A 23,868-nucleotide genomic window follows, 5' to 3' on the forward strand; every position below is an offset into this window, starting at 1 on the left:
AGATTGCGAGGTAGAAATTTAAGTACAACTTATTCCAATTTTACCTTTTTTTTACTTAACTTGACTAGAAATACGCTTTGAGAAAGCGCGCTCGTGCGCAACAAGGTCCATTTTCGCGTTTAAGATTTTTCAAAAATGTTTTACTATTTCATCACGGAATTATACCAAATTGAGTCAGAAAAGTGAGCTTTGATTTTTCTGCCGTATCCTTTCTCTCTCAAATCTCCTTGTGGATATTAAGTTATTCCGGAATCCTTTGGGCAGTGCCGCGCTTTATCTCAGAATTTGAGTTTTTGTATAAAATTACCATTAAGTCCTGTGTGACAATGCTGAGGTTGTGCTCCATTAGGTGCCCAGTTGAGATAGGGCTTTGTCTTAGCTCATGCTTAAGCTAATTTCTGAAAAGAAGATGAGAGAACATAAAAATGGAGAAAGAATCGTGTAAAAAAGGAGATGAAATCAGTTTTCAACTGCCAGTTGGGTTCGCTAACCTCTTTTCGCAAAGTCCAAGGACACCCAGAACAAGATTTTCTCGCCTACCGACAGCATGCTGAGACGTGATTGGTCCTTTTTCATCTCTTTTCTAGTTCCTTTTCGCCTTTTCTCCTCTTTATCTCTCGGCCGTTTCACACTGGTTCTAAAACCTGTCCACCTATTTAAATTTTAAACTGACATTTAACCGCCCTCTTCATCAAGGACCAATTTCCTTAAAGGGGAAAGGATCGTAAAGATTAAGCCATGGTGCATCACATCACGAATTAGGCATGGTTTGTATAGGCACAGTTTTCCCGCTGATTTTTTTTTTTTTTCACCTGTAACCGATGTCGCGAAAAAAAAAAAAAAATCAACCTGTCGTGATTTCCCAGCCGCCCAATTCCCAATTAACCCGATTTTCCTGCCCCAGATCAATTCTTGGAAACTGAAGTATTTTATTAATTCTCCTAATTCATTTTCGATTTGAGTTCCCCCCACCTTTTTATTACACCACGCTAGAATTTATCTTGATTTATTTAAATGAGATATAGTACTTTCTGAATATATTATTTCATCATACGTGTAAACGCTTTGTGGCTTTCTCATCCTTAGTAGAACCATTCTCTTAAGGTCTTTCGAGGCGTTTTAGTTGTAATGTACATCATAAGATTATCTTTTCCCCTGGGGTTTTCTTTTGAGAAATTCACCCGTCAATTCAGGATGCTACATATCCGCCGCAATATTATTTCATGGCTCAATTATTTTTTACATTTTTTCTTTCATCGAACAATGCGAACCAATTGAAATTTCATTTCCATCTCACACTGTACTGTGAGCGAGTTCCGAAGGGAATCTATAAATAGATGCTAACAAATTAAGTAGTGTATCACATCAAACATAGTGCGAAGCAATGAAAATTTTCCTTTTTCGGATCTGTATTTGTTAATTTCAATATTTCTAGAAAAATTAACTGAACTTGTGAACTATTTTTTCTTCTTTCTTGGAGGGAAAAAGACCGAGATACACACGGATACCTTCTAATATTGATTTAAATGTACGTTTGGTTTTAAGAGTTACCATTCAGATGAAGGTGTGGAAATGGAAAAGTTTCGAGTGACGAGACAATGCAGTTGTCGCGATACGGACAGAGTAAATTGATAATGCGCTTGCCTGTTTGTGTAAATCCAAGAAAGTGAAGGGTTTCTATGCTGTGCCAGTTTTCAAATTTTATCACTCGCGGGCAATCAATTTCCTCTGAAGTTCTGTTATTATATCATTGCTAAAGCATCAGACACTTTTAATGATTGCATTTAAGTATAGGTACTCACTGATGATAATGATCGATTATTGATATTTCCCTATTCGAAGCTATGGTAAAGAATCGATTATTAAGGTGTTCGTTGCGAACACCCTGTTCATCGATCCTTTTCCATAGGTTTAAATGACAGATCAATCGATGTATCGCAAAGCACGCCACGCCAGTGGTTTGAACTCGGCTCGATAGAGCGAACCTACCCTCACATCGAGTTTTCGCGTGAGGCCAGGCTCGCAGTAAGCAAAATCTCAACTTCAGTTCTCCTGAAATAAAATTAATATATCCACACGAGACGATCGATTTTTTTCGTGAAGCTGGCACCGTTCGTCGCGCGTGAGAAATTATCGGAGCCGGCCTGGCACCAAACCTTGAACTCGGAGATGCAGCGGATGTCAAACGTGCGGTACTCCTAATTAAATTACGTAAGCGCAGCGATTGATTCGTACTCTGATTCCCGCCAACCGAGTTCATTCATACTCGTCTGGAGCCGGGCGGGGGCGACTCCAGACTCCAGTAAGTCCATTACGGCATGAGCTTTAAGTTACGTAAGCGTGCGTGCGAATCTGGATTCACGCCGGAACGCACTTACTGCTGTCTCTCTGAAGACGCGGAGCAGTGGTCCCGGTATTTCCGGGCACTCGGACAGGTGAAGGCTGAAACTGCGCGGATGACATAGGCAAGGACCCGAATTTGAGCGGCTCCTTCGCGCACTAGACCGTGCGTAAGGATATTAGCATTTATACTCAGTCAGGGTGTCCACGAGTCCGGAATTTCCGGAAAGTCCGGAAATAGCACTCATTTTTTAAGGGCGGCCCGGGAGTACTGAAAAAGTGCAAAAATACCTCAAGAAGGTCCGGAATTTTTGTCATTATTTTGTCATTTTTGTTGCAATTTGAGCGAGAAATTCAAATTTTTGAAATATTTCAAATTTCGTCATATGGAGGTACTGAATGTTTCTGTTAAAGAGGTATAGAATTCGAGGGAATGTACTGAAAAAGTACTGTATAAGTGCTGGTTTTTGGCCAGCCTGTTTCAGTAGACACCCTGGCAGTTCTGAGAGTGAGTTTGGGACTACCCTACCACACTGGGACTTGATTTCGCAGGGAAATTGGAAAGAAAATTCTGAGAATATGGGGAAGTTCGGCTCTTTCCGGCATTAGCAAGTGAAAATTTAAACGAATGAAATAAGGAAAATTAGGTCAGTCCCCCGAAATAGTTTTAATGTTGAATTGTATGTTTTCTCCCTTTTCACATAAAAAATTTAGGATAGACAGGAAATTTGATATTTGGAGAACGCCAAAAGCCTTGCACGTATTGACTGTCTTTATCCCAACATCGATTTTCCCAGAAACGTGTCCTCGTGTCATTTTAAATGAAGGTTTTAACTTTACTTCGAAATTTTTTTTGTTCTTTTTTTGAGCAGCGCATGACAGTGTTTCGGGGTATGAACTTTCCTTTTGAAAACCGACTTTCTCGTAGAGGTTTTCCCTTTTATCAAAGCTTTATTTTTTTGAAAATTTTAGGAACTACAATTTTTGAACCAACTCCGGGCTTTATTGTGTCAGTGTCTAACTAACAAAGTGCGTACAATTTTTTTTTAAATAGATGGAAATGAGAATAAAACCGGGCAGTTGGTGAAATTAATGACTGATTGCATAAGAGCGTACCTTGTCAGCACCTGTCAGGAGTTTGGCTTCGAAATTTTTGGGGAAATTCCGCTGCGTGGCGCCTTTGTAACGAGGTCAGGCCACGCAGAGGACGCTAAATTTGAAATATGGTGTGCACTCATTGCGGAGCGGGGGCGGCGGTACCCGTGCATTGAACCACATCTCAACGCTCCCAATGTAAACTCAGGTGACATGTTGCGTACATGTTGAGTAATGACTCACCCGATTTCACACGGGACTCGCGTGATCCGAGGGATCACGGTTGTCCCTCCATCCACGCAAGGATGTTGCCCGATTCTTGGAAATTTCACTTTTTGAATTTTCAGAGGAAAATTTTCCTCGACTACTGGAAAAAAAGTCGTTTGGATCTAGAGTCCAGACTCCTAAGAAACATCGATAAGAAAAAATACTCTTGCTTCAATCCGATTTTTTATTGATTCGAAGAGACGAGCTTTTGGATTTAGGCGGATTACCTTTTTATTAGAGCAAAAAGTCCGATTGAATCAAGCGTATTTTTTCTTGTCATTGTTTTTGAGAGTCCGGACTACAGATCCAATCGACTTTTTCTCCAGTGAGACTGAACGCTCCGGATAATGACTGTCGATCACGCTCGCTTTAAATGGAGGTATCTTAAAGATCCCGTTTTAATCTTAACTGGAATATATTTTGCAATTTAGGAACTAAAATTTCAGACTTATCCATAAAATCAACTACCTGCATAGGCAAATTTACGGCCCATCTGCTTCTGCTGTTTCCACCATGAGCTAGAAATTGTAGTTCATTATTGCAAAATGCAGCCCAATTGCATTTTTGGCTGATTTTTGTTCTCTGTCTGCAGTAAACACTATTCACTAGTACCCGAGGAGGAAAAGCTCGTGTTAAGTTGTAAAAAGTGACGCGCCTTCATTTTGTAAACTAGGCAAAAAGTTCTTCTCGTGAGTCAAAATAGTTGCTTGCTCACTGAGAATAGTCACGCGGTTAAAAAAGTTTGATTTTGAGTGGTGGGTAGGTGCTAAAAACGGAGAGGAGAGCGGAATAAGTAAAGGCGTTTGACAACTATTATCATGTTTTAAAATGTTTTCTTTTTGTCAAAATAAGATGATTTCTCTGGAGATGAAGACAAATACTTTCGAAATCATTTAGTTAAGAAACTAATGCTAACAGACAAGGAGGATTCTACCTGAGCAACTAGGGCTTTTTTTCACTTCGTCGGACGTCATTATTATGTGTTGACTTACTTTTTTGCTATGGTCCGATCTCTGTTCAAATTTATCCTGTGATTACACGATGGTCATTTCGAGTATTTAATAACTCATGTTCATGCGTAAAATTTTGCTATTATTATACACACGTCAAACGATAAAACGATAAAACTGTACAGTTTGCATTGTAAAAAAATAGAACTTTATGAGTGATTACCCGTACGTCATCACCTTGTTGGTGACGTCGACTCATCAACAAGGTGATGACCGGTAATCACTCTTAAAGTTCTATTTTTTTTTTACAATGCAAACCGTAGAGTTTTATCGTTTTATCGTTTGACGTGCGTATAATAAAAGCGAAATTCTACTCCTGATGATGAGTTATTGAACACTTGAAATGGCCATCGTGTAATCACTGGATAAATATGAACAAAAGATCAGACCATAACCAAAAATTGAGTCAACAAATAATAAAGTATTGTCCCTCTCCATTAAATCACCTGTGAGAAGAATTTTACTTCTGTTACTTTTTCCGTGAAAAAGTTGTCCTTATATCCTTCATTTTCTGAAAAAATTAATCCTGAGTTTTTCATAACATGGCAACCGGGATTGCACGCTAACGAGGAAATTGCGTCGTTACGAAAGCGATCGCTCCGCGTTTTCCGTTACAGAATTTTGACCTGCTCCCGTCAAATTTTTATTGCTTTGAGTCATTGTTGTATCAGCCTGCGACCCAATTCTCTCTCGGCCTGCAAGTAGGGAAGGGCGGGAAATTCGAATTACGCGTAAATAAAAACGCGTGCTGCCATGGTGTACATTTGACGCTGAGCAAAGGTTGCATTGTCTATTTGCTGTGCCACTATCACACGCGTCAAATTTCATTTACAAATCCGTACCTCACTCCCACTCTTTCTGGCCGAATTCATGCTTTGCGATTCAAGTACCGTATTTACTATCGTTCTCCAGTTTCTCTCTTTATTTCTAAGGACTCAAACGATGGTTCAAGATGGTCAATGATGGTCAATGATGGTCAATGTAAGGAGGAAACCTTGAGAACAGGACGCGAGAGATAAAATTAATTTTGTTTCAATAAAATTCCACAAATTAACTTTCAAATTGATTTTTATAGAAAACCTGAATGTTTTGCTGCTACAACAAGTAAAAATAACTACAATGGAGAAAACTTTACGATTCTATAAAATGTATGAATAGCAACACAAATTAACTCCGCATCTTTTGCCTCAAAGAACATCCAAAATTTGAGAACAGTTTTCATGTCTGTCTTTGAATTTTAGAGTTTTCTCAGCGGCAAACGATGCAAAACCAGTTTTTCTAGGATGGGAACCTCTTCATCTCAAGTTTAATATTCTCAGTGGCCAAATACTTCAACCATCGTCAATTCCGATCATGAGCCATTTACGCAATAATATTATTCTTGAATTTTACTTCAAGTTTTTTAAAGATGCCCTTTCGAGACACAGTGTCGAGAGCTTCCTCAAATTCTCAGAATCAATACTTTTTTTGGTGTAATAATAAACCAAAGAAATTCCGTATTAAACCAGTTTCAAGAAATTGTAGAGCCAATGGTAAAGAAGACAGCACCATTTTAGAACGTAAAATTGTCCAAATTGTCTTCCTACAATGTCCAAAGATGTCACTCACTTCTCAAAGCCGGCAACAGCGAAGTTACGCGAGCGATTGCTCTGTGGACGATATTTGTCTACTGCAATTTTGTGTTTGTTCTCGTCACCTCCAGTGGCGTGGCGTGAATAATCGATTATCGATATCTCGCCATTTGAAGCTATGGTAAAGAATCGATTACTGAGGTGTTCGCTGCGAACACCCTGATAATCGATCTTTTTTCATAGGTTTAAATGGCATAACGATCGATATATCGCAATTCACGCCACGCCACTCGTCACCTCCTCTGTTTTGCTCCCGTTTCTTTCGAATTCGTTAGAATATTCCGGCGGCTGGTCAATAATATATTTACTCTGTCACAGCTCTTGATCCAATATTTACCGATTCTTTACCTCCTTCCCCGTGCTTTCTCACGGTGGTGTATGATTTTCCAGTTTCTTCTAGTTTTCGTAGCGGTTGTATCACTTCACTTTCCAACCAAGGGAGTAACAGTCGATGTACCTAATATTTACTTTACCGTGGAAGTTTTCACAATCCTCTCGTTCATGTTTACTGCACAATATCTAATCTTCTTCTCGTTGTAACCTTCCTAGCTCTCCCCCCAGCCACTCATAATTACGCCCACAAGTAAGGCGTGCGGTATCATCTTATTTTGAAGGCATCTTTCTTGGCCTATTTTGCTATCCTTGCGTTGAAGTCTCTCGCTCTCTTCGTGTCACACCTGCCTAAGACTTGAATCAACCGATTTTTGATAACGCCTTTGGGTTGAACGTGTAGTATCCTTTAATTTTGAAGGCATTTGCCCTCATTGCTACCTTTTTGTCGAATCACCCTCTTACTCGCATCTTGCATCCACCTCGAACCGCAACCAATGGTTAAAGTTAGTTTATTCTGAAATTAATCCTATGTTGATTCATGATGAATTGGGTGTCATCAAGCAGCTCAAAATTATTTTTGCCAGGTATTTTTAAAATCTTTTAGTGGATTTAAAGGATGATGTGGCCTAACTTTAGCTGTGTGAGGGGTGAGTTTGCGGCAATTTAAAGCTCGCCCTTCGAAAAATTGAAAGTAACGTGTCGAATAGCTTAGAGGGTAGATGGAATGTTTTCCTCTAGTATCTTGCAGATAAAGTCGTTCGTTCCTGTAGATAGTATATGGGGAGGGGTGTTTTTACAGGCATATCCTATCAAACTTATTTAGAGGCATATCAAATCAGACTCATCCTCAGGAGGGTGAACAAAAACTTTGCTCAAGAGTTTGCCCCTCACACACACACAATAATCACACACTGGGAGGAGGTACTGGGGACTTTCTCAATCCTGGTACGTTACGTTCCCAAGAAAGTTTAATCTTTAGGATACCCTTTGACAAACTCTTGAGTATTGATTTAGCTAATTTTTTCTTTCGATTTTGTTTTCCTGTTTCTTGGTACTTGCGACGTTCCTAGGAAAGTTGAGTCTTTAGGATGCCCTTTAACAAACTCTTGATTGTTGATTTAGCTAATTTTGATTTTTTTGTTTTTCTGTTTTTTTGTACTTGACGTTCCCAGGAAAGTTTGATGTTTAGGATGCTCTTTGAAAACTCTTGATTATTGATTTAGCTAATTTGGTTTTTGTTTTTGTGTTTCAGCTCCACCACGGCTGCAAGCGCTGGTGAAAACTCGAGAGGCCGGCGGGCGAGGCTCCGGGGCGGCGATCCGCTCGTACGCGCTCCATCTGGCGGCGGACAAGAGCACGACGTTCGCGCAGAACATCGACAACTTCATCGCGTGCACGCGCGACTCCCGCGAGCAGCGCCCGCAGGTCGTCATGCGCAACATGAGACAGTTCATGTCCGGCATGAAGAACTACCTCGTCAAGCACGGCGAGCGCGAGTTCGAGAAGTGCGTCGAAAGAGAGCGCTCAAAGGTGAGGAACCCTCTAAGCAGTTCCCTTTTCTGCCTCATTTCATCCACCTGGGAACCTTTACTGTTATTCTAGAAGGCAGTAGGTACCTCACAGAATCCTTGAAAACTCCCCAAAAGAAGTGAAAGACGAGGGGTGGTTGCTGCCTATACACATTGGCTTAAGAGCCAAAAACACACAAGGGATGGGATGGGTCCATTGAAAACCTTTGCCGTGACGAAATGGAATCGGGAAACTCTGAAAACCCCTCACCCCCAACTTCACAACAGGCGTTAAAAATTTACATACCTATTTTTTAGCTTCCTGCTCCAAGAATTGACACAGATGAGTCACTACATCTCCACGTAAAGTCTAACATAATGATCATTCGTAGTATGCTCTTTAACAAACAGCATAACAAACACCATTTAAACAACATCCTCTCTTCCCTGCTTTTCAAAGCCTCTTCTTGCAAAATTTTGCACCAAACCCATCGGGCTAAATGAGACAGAAGGGGGAGGGGGGAGGAGCCACATTTTATTTCAAGAAAAAAGGGGGAAAAAAAAGAAGTGTAAGCTGAGTTTTAGTAACCGATCGCCGATCGCACACTTAGCACTTAGCAGAAGGAAGCCATAAACTCTTCAAATCGCCTTCAAATTCACCGGACGCAACAATGAATACCCTGAAATGACTTATACGGCTCTTCATGTAGAATCTCTGATAGTCCATGTATTAATGCATCTTTTGCTCTCAGAAACCATTTCTACCCTCTCGGATGTATGGCTTTTTGGATTCAAAGAAGAGCGTTTCCTCTTCATGAGCTCTTTTACTGACTTTTATCGACAGTATAGTGCAAATTTAGACAATTTTAATCAATCAGAGGTGTGGAATTGTGGGATTAATGTATGTATTGCGGAGCGATATACATTTGTATGAATGTAAAAGTTTTATCGAAATTGAGCAATGTTGCACTATTTATTTCTCTTTACTTCAGAGCATCTTAAGTGCTTTATCTCGAAATACATTATAAAGCATTGCAAAAATTCTAATTAATACCATGAAGTGCCAGCTTTCAATCAAGCCTGTTTACAGTCATATTCCAATCCTAAGAAACGGCTGTTTCTCTGTGTTCAATCATTCTAATCGATCATTTTAGACTGCCACTTAAACATCAAAATACAGAATAACACTTTTGATGGGTATTTATCTCCATAAATTATTTCTCGAACTTAATTTTTCCTCTAGACCTCTGAACATAATGACACCTCTTGTAAATTGAGAAGCAGTAAGGAACCAACGCAACGTCCCTTTGTACCTCCCGTTTTCTTTGAATACCTACTCACCTAGGTTTAACTTTTCCTCTTGCCAATAACAGATCAAGTGATATCTACTTCTCAAGATATTTACAAGTTGACAAATCTACGAGCTGTTAACCTGATATTCATTTTTAAAACTTTCCATTGGCAGATATTACACGGAAATTTCCAAGAATTAGAGACTCAGGGATCAGCATAGGTTTCCATTGTCATTCATTTTGTAATCATTTAGCGACTATCCTGATACTTTGTGATATTAGCTAGTGTCAGTTTATGATTCTACTATTTTCCTACTCATTTATAAAATTGTTCGCAATTTTATTTATCATAATTAATAATGATTTCTTAATTTCTGTTTGCAGTTGCGCCCAAACGAATTCCTCAATTTAGATGCAATTCTTGAAGGCGTTATGCATAGGCTAGTCGTACGACCTCTGAAAGAGCACCTGTATTATTTATTTGTCAATGAATATTCTGATAATGGAGCCATTCAACTACTTGCAGATAATATTCAATATGCTAGAACCAAATCGCTCAGTGATCTAGGAATAAGGGTAAGTAAACTGCAAATTAATACAAAGAAAATTATCAAGCTTTATAAAGAGTCGTCTAAATTTGTCTGTATACGACCCCCATAATATTTATATAGTTAGTTAGTTCATCAATGTCAATCAACGTGACATCATGTATGTGTGTATGTATAAAATAAATATTCATATCTAGAATTCACAAAAGTCACTTTTTAAGGAAAAAAACTTCCATCAAAATTGTGATCAATCGTCATGTCAAAAAAACTAATTTAAGTACTTTACTTACATAGCTTTTGTAAGTAAGTAATAGTAATTTGCTGCTCATAGATTTCAAGAGTGACCTCATTTTTGCTTTTGATTTTATTTTTCAATAATGGAAAACGAGATTGTTTCCATAAGGCTTTACTCCCTCGAGACCTTCCCCATCTCTGACCTTGTTATTGCCAAAGCACCCTAAGATTTTATTTCTACTTTTTAATTGAACAATTCTTTTCTTTCTTACAGGCAAAAATCATACCACCGTCTGATGCTGATTTAGAAACAATTTTCCAATACCTAAAAAGGCTCCAAGTTGTTGATTCACCTCTGGAAAAATTAGAAAATTTACTCTCTTGTATCTCAGCTATTTTCAACTCCGTAAGTAATATTTAAATGCCTTGTTACTCTCGGTAGAGAATTTATTTACAAACTCTTTAAAAATATTTTATCCTTATTGAGTCCAAAAAAAGAAAAAAGAAAAAATGTAGAATTTATTTAATTACTTCTTTTAGTAGCTAACTTAATATTTCTTATTTATCATGGCTTTATGATTGCTTATCCTCTAAAAAACGAACATTTTTTTTAAAAAAAGGGTTTCTTACCTATTTTATTCTCGTGTAAGTTAGCAAAGAAGAAAAAGTACCTTGTGAACAAAGAGAAGAATCTTACCTTTTTATCTGAAGTGATCCTCATCAATGCTTAGGTACTGTCCATATATGTAAATTGAGATTTTCTCTAAATTATTAAGTCTGAATTTTCAAAGTTTTTGCCAAAAGAGCCTCTACTTTCAATTGAAAGTTTACTTTGTTGTCTCTGTTATTCTCTACAATGACCATATATCGATTTTTCAGGTGAAATACTCCTCGCCAGAGAACGGTGAGCCAGTAGTTTTGGGAGCAGACGATTTCCTACCCCTGTTTGTCTGGGTACTAGTCCAGTCTGGAATGGTAGCAGCAGAGATAGAAGCAGAGTATATGTGGGGTTTGCTTCATCCCTCCCTTTTGTCTGGGGAAGGTGGATATTACCTCACAACTCTATCCAGTGCTGTTCATGTCCTTAAAAACTTCACAACTTGCTCAGAGGAAAAGCATTCTGGAGCACCTCTTGACGTAAGTTGTTTTTTTTAACTTCCCATTTTTATTCATTAATTGAAAAATTTTTAAAAGAGAATTCAACAGTGGTTAAAATAACATTTTGGTTTGCTCTCTAAACTGATCAAAAAAATATTGGCAAATATTGGCAAATTTGACATCAGAGCCATTTGATAATATTGATTCTGATCATGCATCTTGAGGCCCTCTATTTAAAATTCTACATTGATCTCTCTTCTTAGAATTTTGTTAACTTGCTCGTTGCTTCTTTTTTTTTTTCCACTTTTCCCCCCACATTTTTTACTGTAACGATGGTATAAAAAGTTATACACAAATTGATAACAGAAACATATGTAAGAGCATCCCTGAAATTAAGTGAGATGATAGCTGAGTCATGCATACTTTGCTTAGGTAATAATCAAAATTCTGGATGATTTCAGTTTCTTTTACCAATTTTTCTTATTTTTTTAAGTGGCTAACGTCTCTAATTGAGTTAGGCACTGAAAGTAAAGCCCTTACTTTCACCAAATTGTCTTCATTTCTCATTGCTTTTCATATGAATGGTCTCCAGCTAATCTTCTCAGCAATAATACATTGCGGATTATCCGCGCTTTTCATTATTTAAACTGTCAGACCAATATGTAGCGAGGGTAATCCGAATTCACAGTGTTTACTAAGAATACAAAACTGGAGGGAAAAAAATGCATTAGTGTAAAATTTTGTCAATAAAATCAGCTAGCTTAAAAAGTCTCTCAAATGTGCAATGCTTTATGCAACTAATAATGATTTTTTTTGTTTAACTTGCAGTGGGGTATCGGACCTCTTTCTGAATTCCGATCAGTGCTGAGGATAGTAGTTCCTGATGAGAGCAACGGATCGTTGTTGACAAAAACCTTGCCAGTGCGACCAAATATGACAACAAAAGATGTTTGTAAAATCATCGCTCACAAGGCGCGCATAACAAATCCTGAGGATTATGGCCTGTTCAAATTGGTCAATGGAGAAGGTGCGTATTTTAGTCTCTTTAGCATGAATTATAATCAGTCCTTTAGAAATTAGCTTGTATAATCCATGAAGAGTTATCATTTGTTGCAAAAAACTTGCTCTGAATTTATTACTGGGGAACCATCTTTAATTTCCTCATGGAATAGCACATTTTATCAGAAAGATCAAAAACATCGCATAAATTATGTCTATCTTATTGATTTGTATAGTAGCTCATTCATAGGTGTACGTACTGTTTGTTTTAGTAATGACTTCGAAACCATTGTGACCTGGCCTAAAATTTTGCCAATGATAGCTTAGTAAAAGTGTTATGAAATTTGCACACAAAGCATCTGCAATTGGCTGCATAATTCCTGAAATTAAATTTTATTTTGACCTTTTCGTAATTGTAAATAACCAATTATTTTAAAATTATATTTATAATTCTAATTTTAATGTTCTCTTGTGTTCATACTAATTTCTCTTTCCTTGTTGGTTTGTATAGAGACCTTACTGAAGGATGACGAGTGTCCACAAGATATCAAGGGAGCTGTGACTGCGTCAGGAAAACACTGCATGTTTGCTTACAAACGAATGGACGCCAAAATTGCCTGGCCAAAAGCAACACCATCCGAGTGAAAACATTCCATTTAATTTACGATAGTCACTCATACCCTGTTTTTTTTCTCTTTTTTTTCTTTTCCTTTTTTTCACTCCTCCGTTTTTCTCATGAGAGCATATACGTATATTTTTTGACTGTGTTAATTTATTTTTAAGTCTCTTGTTCCTTTTCAAAATCCTTTTTGGAAAACTATTTCATCTTATTTTGCATCCAATCTTACATCTTGAGTTAACTAAATCAGTCATAATATTGATTTTAACTATGACCTATAATGGAATCAATATTTAGCTGTAAATAAGTTGTAAATAGGCAAACTTTTATTAGTCAAAACTATGATCAAAAAGTACCTTGTGTAACGAGTTATTTTTTTTTTAAATTTTTTTTTTCTTGTAAAATTTTACAACTTCTTTCTGACTGAAAAATTGTTTTGTTTTTAATTCCTCATCTTTTACTGAAAATAAAAGTAACTTTCTTTCAAGTACTATTTATTTAATGTATGAATTTCATTGATCATCCACTCAAGTTTTACCAGTATAACTTATTTAAGTAAGAATTACGCATGAAATTTACTATTTTAAAACATTTTCAAGATTCCTCTTCTATGGCTGTTTCTTGTAGGCTGATCATAAATTTCTGCTCTGCTCAAGGCAGTCTCAATGGAACTTATAATCAAGTGACATAATTTGCTGTACCATGTCAAAACTTCAAGAATTATGAACTTTTGGATGAGTTTGTTGAAAGCTAAATTTTACACAGAGGCAATCAAAATTTTGTATCAACAAATCAAATGACAAGATACAAACATTAAATCGTACCTTTCACTTTCAGTCTAGTCTTGACTGAGTCTCATTTTAACGACAATATCTTAAAGATCAGCCTGCCTACAAAACTTTTTGTTCAGTCACTACTTGCCATGTTCAATCTTGATAATATAGTTCGAAATTATTTGATTAATGTGGTACCGAGTATATCTTCAACCACAAATTTTAGTAAATATAGTAAAAAAAAAAAGAAAAAATAAACAAATTTTAATTTTTTGCCATGATTCTAAGCATTGTGAGAAGGACAAGTTTGAAAAGAAGGTGAATTTTTTATCCTCTTATCCAACTCTGCAAGCATCTGTATTTTGTCGTTATTTATCATGGACATTCTTTTTAACTTTATTAGTTTCATTTCACAAAAATATTTCCAACTTCAAAAAAGTTCTCCCATTGTCAGAGAGACAATATTGAAAAAAATTACTGTTCTCATATGTCAGCCTTTGCCTCTTCAACATCTAAGGTCCCATTTGTACCGAACTAATTAAATCTAATTATCTCACTGTCATGTGTTGAATAGAAATATTCATGAAAAGTTCCATTTTTAAAGAAAAATTTTTTTGGAACCATTAAGATGGTAGTCTGTATTACTTTACTGGTATGGTAAAGAAAACCTATCCTGAATCTTATGTGAAACCCTGAACTACCAGATGTGACTTTAGGAAACTTGCAGAATCAAGGGAATAATTCATTTTAGAGTAGCTGCGGAAATGTCACTTGTCCATCCGTTTCAGTGCCAATGTATTTCAACAGTTCCTTTCTATATTGTTTTATGGCGCAAAAAGAAATGTTACTTTAGTGGATAAGTGGAGTCTGTGTTGCAGAGCTCTGCTTTCTCCTTGCCTTAGCTAACAGAAAAAATCATTTTCTGATTGCCTACTTAAAGTTGGACTTTTAAATGATAGGTATTTGTATCCAAAATAATAACAACCACATAGCAAGACCGTAAAAAATGATCCTTTTCTTAAGTCAGAGATAATTTCTATCCCTCTGATACAACAGCATGATCATAGAAACGCCAATGTGTTTTGTTTCAATTAGACACTTAGCAATCAAATCAACTAAGAGAAAAGTTCCAACACATCAATATGCAAAAATCTCAAAACTGATAATCTATAATGTTCTTACTGTCTTTTTTTCTCTACAACATTGAATACCTATCAAGAAGCTAATGAGGCATCCTACTCACACTCAGACTTGGTACTTTTTAGTTTGCCAGTCAGAGCGAAGGAAGTTCATAAAACTTAATTTTGGAGAAAAGGCAAAATTTTACTTTTCATTCGAGGAAAAATAATCACTTTTTGTCTAACTCAAAGCAACATCAAGTACCTACCAGGAAAAGTTAAATATACCTTCTTATAAAAAATCAAATACTTAAAGGATGCAGGTATTTGAGACAAACAATTTATGCACTAATTCAATCAATTTCTAATTGTTTTCCTCTCAAAATGTTTTGATTTAGTCCAAAGCAATGCCCCTTTGTGTGTTAAGCCACATTATAATTTGTAAGTACATACTATGTATTCATCATCAATGTAAAGTGATTTTTTGTTATTTTTATAACTCTACTACCTAGTCATTTCACTCACAATTTTATACTGATTTTGTCTCAAAAAAATTGTAAACATTGCTGTACCATTTTCTTGCTTCCAAAGTGGATTCCAAGTGGTTTTAATCAGTCTATTTTGCATCTGTATTAATTTTATACTCAAAATTAACAGATAAAAATTTGTTTTTAACCATTAAACTTTCTCTTTCTTTTTTCATACCTCTCCTCAGCTCATTATAGATTTTCCAAAATTGGCAACCAACTTTTTCACAAATTTTTTGGAGCATAAATAGTTCTTGTCCTTATTTCTCCCTCTCTTGAGGAATCTATGGTATCCTTTCATTTAATTTCTTTATTTTATGCAATATTGTGTTTGATTTAACTCCTTTATTTATTTCTGGCGAAATTCAAGAATCTAATATAGTGGATCTTGTTCTCTACTTGCCTTGCATCAATCGATGATAATCTACGTACATATATCACGCATATATCAATAGCTAAAGTGTGACACCTGGTATTTCCATTCACCATTACGGTGTTTCAAAATCTACGCTCCTAGAATATTTTTCTAAGAGGAGCAAGTCAACCTCATATCTTGAAATTTTTACAGAATATTCTACTAACGGAGAAAAATATTCAGCTGGAATTATGTCCGTAACTAAGACTGGGAAATGAGAGAGGTATAATGCTCTGTTCTCAATGTGGCCTACGTGCGTATTTGAAGGCGATTTATTCGCAGCTGTAACGAGTCGCACTCTGTCGCACTCCGGCATTCATTTCAAATCGCGTTTTTCGTCTAACGAAGTTACAGAAAAATAACAAATGTGTGACATCGAAGATCTAAAAATCTCTGGTGTGGTTCACCATTAGCAAATTTTCAAACAATACTGTCTCTATGCGTCAAACAACTCGTGTTTGTTGGTACGCCTACTTTTCTTACGCTGCGTTAAAGTCTCTGACCTATATTGAACACAATGCTTACGGATGTGACGGAACTTTTTTTCTCACTGAAAATTGAGTAGGTATAATTCAGTCTTCTTGCGGGAAGGGTGGAAAGCGTGTTGAAAAATAAGAACAATAATATTTTTTTATTTACAGAATGTATTCACAAGACGCTTAATTTTTAAGGTGCTTGGTCATTTAAAAAATAAATTAATTAGTCGGCACAAAGTTCTGCCCATACGAGTGGAATGGCAGCAAAATTAACAACGGTAACAGTAACAACTTCTTTGGTTTCGATTGAGAGAATAACGTCGAGGTATCGTCACAATCTCAGTAAGATGGACGGTCAGCAATGTGTCTCGTGTCGCGGTGAGTTTGGGCCGAAATCAGGAGACTCTTATTTGTACTTGTCTTTTATTAGCATTCATGCCAGAGGCGCCCTTGAGAATCTTGAAATTTAGTACCATACGCGGTGGGATGCTGAAAAACAGAGATACACGCAATTTATTATACCTTAAAATATTGTATTACTTTGCACTCGACATCATGATGCGATCGATTACAACAAAAGTACATTTATGCATGGATGCAAACAGAGCTGACTTATACCTTTCGTTTTGTAATTTATTATGTTAGGTCGAAAACTCGGGAGTTTTCATCGAAAATCGCTATGTCCAGTGCCTCAAAATAATAAGATGGGAGAGTTCGTTCAGTGCATTTTTTTGTGATAATGAAGATGCATTATACTAAAATTTTGAGCCTGCCTCGAATAACTCAAAAATGACAGCTAAAGTTCAAAACTTGAAGTAGTTTTTTCTCAAAATTGGCATTTTTTCTATTTGAAATCGTCATTCTTCTAGTTTGTTTTGACATCTTTGAGAATTAGTTGTGCCGAAATGTTCATTAGCCATCCATCGATAATAATTCAATCGATTTTTTTCATGAGGGGTGAGGGGTGAGGGGTGAGGGGGTTAATGCATTCTCCCGTTCAAAATTACCGATTACAGTTTATTTTACTATGCATAGATAATCGAGAAAATATCCTCAGAGAAAAAAGAAATTTTTCCTCTCACGACCAAGCACGTGCACTGGAAAAAAAAACACATTGTACCTATCTAGAGTCCAGATTCTTAAAAACATCGACAAGAAATAGTACTCTTGATTCAATCAGAATCTGGTTTAAATCAAGAACCAAGCCTCTTAAATTAAGCGGATTTCGTTTCGATTCAAGCAAAAATTTGATTGAACTAAGAGTATTTTTTCTTGTCAATGTTTTCAAGAGTCTGGACTCTAGATCCAATGTGTTTTTTCCCAGTGTGTGTTATTTCTAATGAGTATAAAACACTACTACTGTGGTGGAAAATTTGCAAACTTTTAAAGATGAAAATCCCATGTTTACACAGCTGGTCCCAAATCTTGCAATGCGACATTTTAGTTTGAAGGATGTGTTAGGTTTACTTACTGAATGGTCGGATGGGATGTTCCCTCCAGAGGTAGGTACGCTTGACGGGTGACAGGTAGCTGTTTCGGAGGTAGAATGGAGACTTGCAGGCGTAGGAGTAAGGCGAGTCGAAGGGTCGGAGCTCGGGGTACTCGTGCCACCAGGGATCCCTCGTGATCCGGGAAATGGGCATGGAGACTAGGGGCTCCAGTAGCTCAGACAGAGGTCGTCGAGAGAACCCTCCTCGGGTGTAGATAGGTTGACCTGTTCCGAAAATTAAAAAAATTGCTCACTAAAAGTCCGTATTGAAAAATATTGAGCACTCTGCAAGTGTCAACTAAGAGAATAGACCTCACTGGAAAAAAAAAAAAACACATTGGATCTAGAGTCCAGACTCTTGAAAACATTGAAAATAAAAAATACTCTTGACTCAATCGGATTTTTGCTTGAATCAAAACGAAATCCGCTTCAGACTCTTGAAAACATTGACAAGAAAAAATACTCTTGATTCAATCGGATTTTTGCTTGAATCAAAACGAAATCCGCTTCAGACTCTTGAAAACATTGACAAGAAAAAATACTCTTGATTCAATCGGATTTTTGCTTGAATCAAAACGAAATCCGCTTAAATTAAGAGGCTTGGTTCTTAATTGAAGCTAGATTCTGATTGAATCAAGAGTACTTTTTTTTGTCGATGTTTTTAAGAGTCTGGACTCTAGATCCGATGTGTTTTTTTTTTTTTTCCAGTGCTCATTTGCAACTAGAAGTCACTATTTGTTGCTTATCTATAAAATCACGTATCTGGATATGGTAACTGATGATTTAATAGTTTTTTAAAAAAGTTTTTTCGACTAAATACGAGACATTATACTTCATGAGCGCTCAAAAAGCGGAGAATTCTGCTCGACAATTTATGACAAAAATATTATAACTCTGGAGTGAGTGGTGAGGTATCGTGCGAATCTGAAGGCGTTTTCGACTGGCGACAACAGTGTCAACGGTCTGACTTTAAACTGACTGAAAAATCGAGATACGTGGTTGCGGACTCACACCGTCGTTTTGTGACTTCGGTGGCTAAAGTGCGAAACCACGTATCTCCGTTTGCGACGTTGTAGACTTCCGATCATACTTTATTTTATCCTCGGAGAACTAGTCAACGTAATTTCCTGAAAACTCTCATGATTTTTTTTCTCTGTCAGTAGAATATTCTGAGAAAATCTCAAGATCTTATAAGTTGACCTGTTCATCTTGGGAGAAATAAACTGGGAGCTCAGACTTTGAGACACCGCAATGGAGGTACGTGGCGCTTTGGGCATCAATGTGTATTGACCGAAGTTGTATTTTGCGTCGATTTCAGCGTTTATAGGAACTGACGTCTTGGTCAGATATTCTTAAAAGGCAAAACACTTTAAAGTGCATATTTTAATCAAAGTGTTTCCAAACACACGCTTCTACTTGTTTTTTGAAAAAAAATATCAAACCAGTATTAGTGTCCAAAGCTTTTGCACGCAATTCGTTATGAGGCGATTTGAGAACAAGACGTCTTGATAATCGTCTCTGATAGTCAATTTCCTCTATTAAAATCAAGATCTATTCCATTCAGTCCATTTTATCTAACTTTATTTCCATAAATTTTAAGATGAATCAGTTTCAAACATTTTGATGTCATCATATGAGTATTACAAACGTATGAAAATTTGAGCTTTTTTAACTTATCAAGCACGACTGGACTGCTCGTATATCATCGCCAGAAAAATTCAAGATTAGATTTGAAAGCCAAACACCAAAATATCATGTAAAAAGCTGACCCAAAACTCGTCCTTTCCGAGACGGAGAAACTTAACTTCATTCCAAAGTTGCAAAGTAGATTCTGACAATTACTTTAAGAAGAACATGCATAATTGCATTTTCTGTCCAAAATGTCATTAATTTTTGTAAGTAATCAGAAATAAAATATAAGTTAGATTATTTAGTCGAAACGCCCAACACTTTCCTAGTAAAAATGCAATGGGCCAATTGGACCATACATTTTGCAATTTGGAACTATAAAATCTGACCCTGTTTAAAATCAACGTATGCGCCATTAGTTTCCCTTTGCACATAAGTGTTTTTTCAGGTGAGCCAGGATTTATAGTTCCTAATTGCAAAATGCAGTCCAATTGCGCTGGTCCCAGCATCTTGCTTTGATGTTTAATACTTGTGGATCAGCTGGAACTAATAAGATCCGTCTAAAGCACAAACTGTCCACGTTCAGTATCGCACTTTGAAATATTCGGTTTATGACGTCATCCACCGCAGAGGTGACACTTTTAGTTTCTTCTACCATGGTCTCATCAGTCAAGGAGACCTGCATTTTCACTTGCTACTCAACGTTAAACTCGGATGATAGCAAGGTGCAAGGTGGAAGAAACCAAGGGTATCACTACCGCGGTGGATGACGTCATAAACCGAATTTTTCAAATCGCGGTATCTTCATTAACATTGAATGGAGATGCTGCATGTTTGAGGAATTTGCGATTTGACTGATGATTCTAGTGTAAAAGTTCGCGAGAAACACGATAGTGCCACTGGTTTTCTCTGAAATCAACTCCCAAGCTCGAAAAAAGCTCTCAAGTTGAGGCCAAAATGGAGGGGATATCCCACGCTATCCTGAGAGTCCACCTCCACATCAAGACAAACTCTCCATGCAAAGATAGGGAGCAAATACATTAACAGGTTTGCCGCGATTTCAGTTTCAGAGTCCCCAAATAAGGTGGCAGCCCTGTCAATGTATTTGCTCCTTATCTTTGCATGGAAAGTTTGTCTTCATGTAGAGGTGGACTTCCAGGATAGCGAGGGATATCCCCTCCATTTTGGCCTCAACTTGAGAGCGGTTTTTGAGCTTGGGAGTTGATTTCAGAGAAAACCAGTGGCACCATCGTGTTTCTCGCAAACTTTTACACTAGAATCAACAGTCAAATCGCAAATTCCTCACACATGCAACATCTTCATTTAGAAAGTTGCCGTTTGGACAGAGCTTACTATATTTAGCTGATCTACAAGAATCAAGCACCAAAACACGATTCTGTGACCAGCGCAACTGACTCATTGACGAGTAGATATTTTGCAACGTCGAAATGTAGTTAAGTTCTTTCGACCAGCAGAAAACTGACTGAGCCAAAGCTCTGTTTTTCCTTACCTGCTTTGTCATAATACCTAAAGGATCCCGGGAAGGGGTCTAGGAGGGACGTCTGCAAATAGCGTCTAGGGAAGAGGGCCTCCCTGGCGTCGAGGGTCTTGGGGCCGAAGAGGTGCTCGTATTCGAGCTTCCGTCGGAGGTGGTCGCTCCAGGCGCTGAGCGAGGGCCACGTCGTCGAGACGTGGGGGATGTAGTCGTCGCGCTCGGGGTAGATCCGTCGGACGAGCGGTTTCCGCGGGGCGTAGAACGTCGGCGTGTACTTCTTCGGGAACAGGTTCTCGAACTCGTCCAGCCGCTTCAGGTGGTCCGACCAGTCCTTCAGGGTCTTGAACGGCTCCAGCACCGGGTACGGGTTGTACACGTCTACGACAGACCATGCAGAGTCAGCCGCCGTGGTATTTGTTTTTGGCGCCGGGGTTTGGACTCGGACGGAACGGAACGGAATGTAACGTAAAGTAACGTAACGAGGCCCGAAGACATGATATATTAAAGACCCTGCACTGCAGGCTTAATGGCACTGCAGGCAATCCTGTTTCTTTTGAGATTTTGAGTTAGAATCTCTTTCACGACGCGTCGCGTATGTATGGGCTAAACGCGGAAACAAGTTTGGGACCATTTGGAACTGATTGCTCCAATGCCTCCAAGTTTCTAGCTTATGAATGCACTGACAATATGCTGTTGCAAAATTGCTTAGGTGTTCTCCGATCTGAGCCGCGGTTTTGTTACCTGGAACTATGTTAGAGCGAAAACAAACCAAACTGCATACAAAATGTGAAGCGAAACTATCTCTCTAAGAACTTTTGACGAGGCAAAGCCAAACGAGTGGTGAGCAAAAAAGCCCAATGTATTTACAATCCCTAATGCAAAATTGGATTATGCGCAGCGCTAAGAAGCGACTCGAACCTTTGAATCAAACCAAACAAAAAATTCCGCTCCGAGCACATAAACACGCGAGGTGCAACAGTCGAGACACCAAATAACGCAGATAAAAATAAGCACTAAAATTTATAAGGCCATGACGGAAGATGGGATAATAAATAATGGGAGAAGCGCTGAACACGTCTTTAAACGATTTGCGTTTTTTTAAAAATACATTTTCCCCTTAATTTAATTTTGTTTTTATTCATTATTCACTTATACGGTTTTTTTTCCAAGAAAAATTTCAAGGTCAATGAATCGAGGTGCTTGGAGGACAAGGCGCGGAAGTGCAGTTATTGAAGAAATTGAGATATCAATGATTTCAAGTAAAACGAGCCTCAATGCACATTCTTCGCTGCTTGCAAATTCGAATTTCTAAGCATCAAAAAGTCAGTTTGAACTTTCTTACCGCTATATGGATCCATGTAATCTCGAGACTTCAAACTCGTTTTTCTTGAAATAACAAAATCTGTACTTATGCGCCTTGTTTTCCAAGCCCCTCAGTAATTGAGACACGCTCAAGTATCATTTTTCAATGTAAAAGTTGCGACAAGTTGAAACAATGTTGGTATTAGTTGCAACATTGTTGCAACTTTCGGTCAACTTTTGGTCGATAAGTGCCGATTTTCGGCGATCTGATTGGAAGACAAAGTTGCAACCTGCTGAGATTGCAAAATTGCTGAACCAAAGTTGTTTAAAATCTAAAGATACAAAACCAGCAATACTTTGAAATTGAAACATGTTATAACTTAATTGCAACTAGTTCCAACAATGATAGCTCCTTCGGGGGAGAGAGTAGGCAATCTGCACATCAATCTATAAGTTGCAAGAATCAAACGATTTTGTTGCAAGTTGTTGCAACCTCTGCTACTTGGGCGGTAGGTTTGACCCGTTGCTAAAGTCAATCCCATTCCCCATGGCGGTACCATACCATATAACCTCCAAAAATTCTACGAAAACTAACGTCATACAGATTCACCTTTATATGACAAAGTAGGCAACCTGAGCTCCCAGATGGTGCAACAGTGGTATCTTGTGGTTATGCGAAAAGGTACGTGCTGGAAATGACGTCAGTTACCCATTTTAAGCGTCAATTTAAGCATTACGGCACGTTAAATATTACGTCATCTCTTAAAATTTACGATTTTCCGCCGATTCAGCAAGGATTCGTCATACGATACGGATCACCGAAATGAGGGGCCGGGGGACTCGACGAAGGGTGCTGAAAATAGCCGCTTGCTTTTCATTTTCGCACTGCGAGGGGCTCTACGTGAGATCAAGGCTTAAAAATAGACGCCGCGGTATCATTCACCGGACGCAGCGCTTTTCGATCGGTTATCATTCAACTTGAATTCGGCGGGAATACGGTGATGAATTCATCAGACGTCTTCGCTACATTGGTCCGCTACAGCGATATGAACTTTCTACGTTACGCAGACGTCATCCGTTACCAGTGGCGAGGCATGAATGATCGATTATCGATATTTCTCCATTTGAAGCTATGGTAAAGATGTTCGGTAAAGGTGTTCGCTGCGAACACCCTGTCTATCGATCCTTTCCCATAGGTTTAAATGGCAAATCGATCGATATATCGCAAAGCACGTCACGCCACTGTCCGTTACATAACTACAATATTCGTAACGTAGCTCGATGTTTTGCCGCATTTTCGGCGCACTAGTATGTATGCATCTTCACTGCTCGAGCAGTGTTCTGCCTTCCCCGGGCGCCATGCGCCAAATGCGCCTAAAAATCGGGCCTTGGCGCCTAAAAATCAGGGGGGCTGGGCCATCATGGCGCCTAAAAAATTTGACAGATTGAACTCGCAATCGGGAAGCAGCGGTAGTGAAGAAACGCTCTCTTTACGCGCAGTTCGCAGCATCGCCATGGCCCGTATGCAGAAAATTTAATTTGGCTCCTAAAAAGTAGTAGATAGCTCTTAAAAATTGGGCATTCTGGCCTAGGTGGCTTCTAAAATTTTAGGGGAAGGCAGAGCACTGTACTTGAGGAACCACTAGAAAACTCCAAAAGCTGCTGGCACG

The 23,868-nt window shown here is 38.1% G+C and overlaps 2 protein-coding genes across 5 annotated transcripts in view; one reads left to right on the top strand and one right to left on the bottom strand.

Annotated features, from left to right (window-relative positions):
* The window catches only part of spri (Src homology 2 domain-containing protein sprint), a 168,895-nt gene extending 153,347 nt beyond the window's left edge, over positions 1–15,548 (top strand). The window contains exons 16-21 of the mRNA XM_019040616.2: positions 7,929–8,206; positions 9,861–10,052; positions 10,533–10,664; positions 11,138–11,395; positions 12,185–12,383; positions 12,867–15,548. Coding sequence (XP_018896161.2) covers positions 7,929–8,206; positions 9,861–10,052; positions 10,533–10,664; positions 11,138–11,395; positions 12,185–12,383; positions 12,867–13,000 — 1,193 coding nt within the window. The 3' untranslated portion in view covers positions 13,001–15,548. The remainder of the gene's footprint in view (positions 1–7,928; positions 8,207–9,860; positions 10,053–10,532; positions 10,665–11,137; positions 11,396–12,184; positions 12,384–12,866) is intronic.
* Positions 15,549–16,423: 875 nt separating this feature from the next.
* Positions 16,424–23,868, bottom strand: part of Mf (myofilin) — a 38,581-nt gene continuing 31,136 nt past the window's right edge. For 2 of the 4 annotated variants that reach the window (XM_072298011.1, XM_019040619.2), the window contains 3 exons: positions 20,912–21,274; positions 17,755–17,997; positions 16,424–16,772 (listed from right to left, as the gene is read on the bottom strand). In XM_072298011.1, coding sequence (XP_072154112.1) covers positions 16,750–16,772; positions 17,755–17,997; positions 20,912–21,274 — 629 coding nt within the window. In that variant the 3' untranslated portion in view covers positions 16,424–16,749. The remainder of the gene's footprint in view (positions 16,773–17,754; positions 17,998–20,911; positions 21,275–23,868) is intronic. The other 2 variants (XM_072298013.1, XM_072298012.1) reach the window with 1 other exon arrangement.

Source organism: Bemisia tabaci, chromosome 3 (genome assembly GCF_918797505.1).
Source record: "Bemisia tabaci chromosome 3, PGI_BMITA_v3".
NCBI lineage: Eukaryota > Metazoa > Arthropoda > Insecta > Hemiptera > Aleyrodidae > Bemisia > Bemisia tabaci.